This window comes from Sinocyclocheilus rhinocerous, unplaced genomic scaffold (assembly GCF_001515625.1).
Source record: "Sinocyclocheilus rhinocerous isolate Xijiao unplaced genomic scaffold, SAMN03320098_v1.1 scaffold17164, whole genome shotgun sequence".
In the NCBI taxonomy this organism is placed as follows: Eukaryota; Metazoa; Chordata; class Actinopteri; order Cypriniformes; family Cyprinidae; genus Sinocyclocheilus; species Sinocyclocheilus rhinocerous.
The window spans coordinates 1-1,443 of NW_015637685.1; the positions used below are offsets into that span (position 1 = coordinate 1).

Here is a 1,443-nt window from a genome sequence, read left to right on the forward strand (position 1 = left end):
TGAAGAGCTGATAAAACCGCTTGCTTGGTGTCCATGTGTAGAAATTATGTGCTGGTCATTTTTAAACAGGCCTGCAGTAACGGCGCTCTCTGGACTTCCAAAGGCCTTGGAGAAGACCCTGAAAGCATACGCTCCCCTCACAGGTGCTGTAAAGATTCCTGTAACAGACAGTGGTTAATTAGATGCATTCAAATGAGAGCATTATAGAAAATCCCACAGATACAGTCACACTATATGAATAGATTCACCTGTGTTTGTATCATAGGCGTCTCCAATATTAAGGAAGACATATTCATAAATCAGGGTGTGTAGACCATTATGAAAGGGTCCAACGCTTCGTGGTCCAAAAGAGCTCAACAGAGAAGCCGAGAAAGCCACTTTAGGAGCTAAAACAAACAAATCAGATTACAAATTCTCTCATGCTTACATTGTTCAAAAGTTTTGGGTTGGTAAGATTTGTCTCTTAAGGCTGCATTTAGTTGTTTACAAGAATACATTTAATTTATTTGCCATTACTCCGGTCTTCATTCTGCAGAAATGCATTCTAATAGTGATTTAGTGCTCAATTCAAGAAATCTTTATTTTTCTCAGGATTTTGGATGATTAGACAGTTTAAAAACAGCATTTATATGGAATATAAATTGTAATATGTCTTTACGGTCATATTTGATAAGTTTAATGCATTCATGCTGAATAAAAGTATTCATTACTATACCAAGAGTGTAACTTAAGCTCTGTACAAACTGCAGTACATTTTAGAAAAATATATAAATCACAATTCAACATTAATAAATTAATCCCAAATATTTTATAATATTATGTCGTTACGGTCACATTTGATAAGTTTAATGTATTCATGCGGAATACCAAGAGTGTAACTTAAGCTCTGTACAAACTGCAGTACTGTGGAGCTACACATTTTAGAAAAATATAAAAAAATAAATAAAAAAAAGCTAAACTCATCATTAATAAATGAATCCCGACTCATTTAACTTGATGACAAATTTTTACAAAGTTGTAACAGCCTTAATTTTTAGTGTGACTAGAAATATTAATTTGTTACCTTGATTCTGCTTCATTAGTTCATCCAGTTTGATATTTGTGCCAACCAACGTTTTATTCAAAATCGTCAGTTCTTCTGCTTGTTCTAAAATAATAAACGAATGTTTAGGTTCTTCTGCTTGTTCTAAAATAAACAAATGTTTAGTGCATATGTGGACAGTGAATATAAGCTGAAGAAAGACTTAACTTAGTCAAGTAGTGATATGCAATTTAACTATTTTATAATCTTTCAGTAGAACAATATGGTGTTATAAACATTCAGACATATACAAATTGCGGTTCATTTTAAACTGGCACTGTCATGTATAGGATCCTGTCAGGTTACCTTTGTTCTCAGTTTTTAGTCGCTCCATTTCATTCTCCATAGATTCCATCCTTTTT

The 1,443-nt window shown here is 33.1% G+C and overlaps 1 protein-coding gene across 1 annotated transcript; it reads right to left on the reverse strand.

The window, feature by feature from the left end:
• Positions 1 to 3: 3 nt before the first annotated feature.
• Positions 4 to 1,437, reverse strand: LOC107749258 (complement C1q-like protein 2; the record flags this gene model as incomplete). Its single annotated transcript, XM_016564352.1, has 4 exons — positions 1,388 to 1,437; positions 1,064 to 1,147; positions 249 to 386; positions 4 to 158 (listed from the first exon to the last, which is right to left on the reverse strand). Coding segments are annotated over exons 1-4 (426 nt in total), but the record flags the coding sequence as incomplete, so codon positions are not given.
• Positions 1,438 to 1,443: the final 6 nt, after the last annotated feature.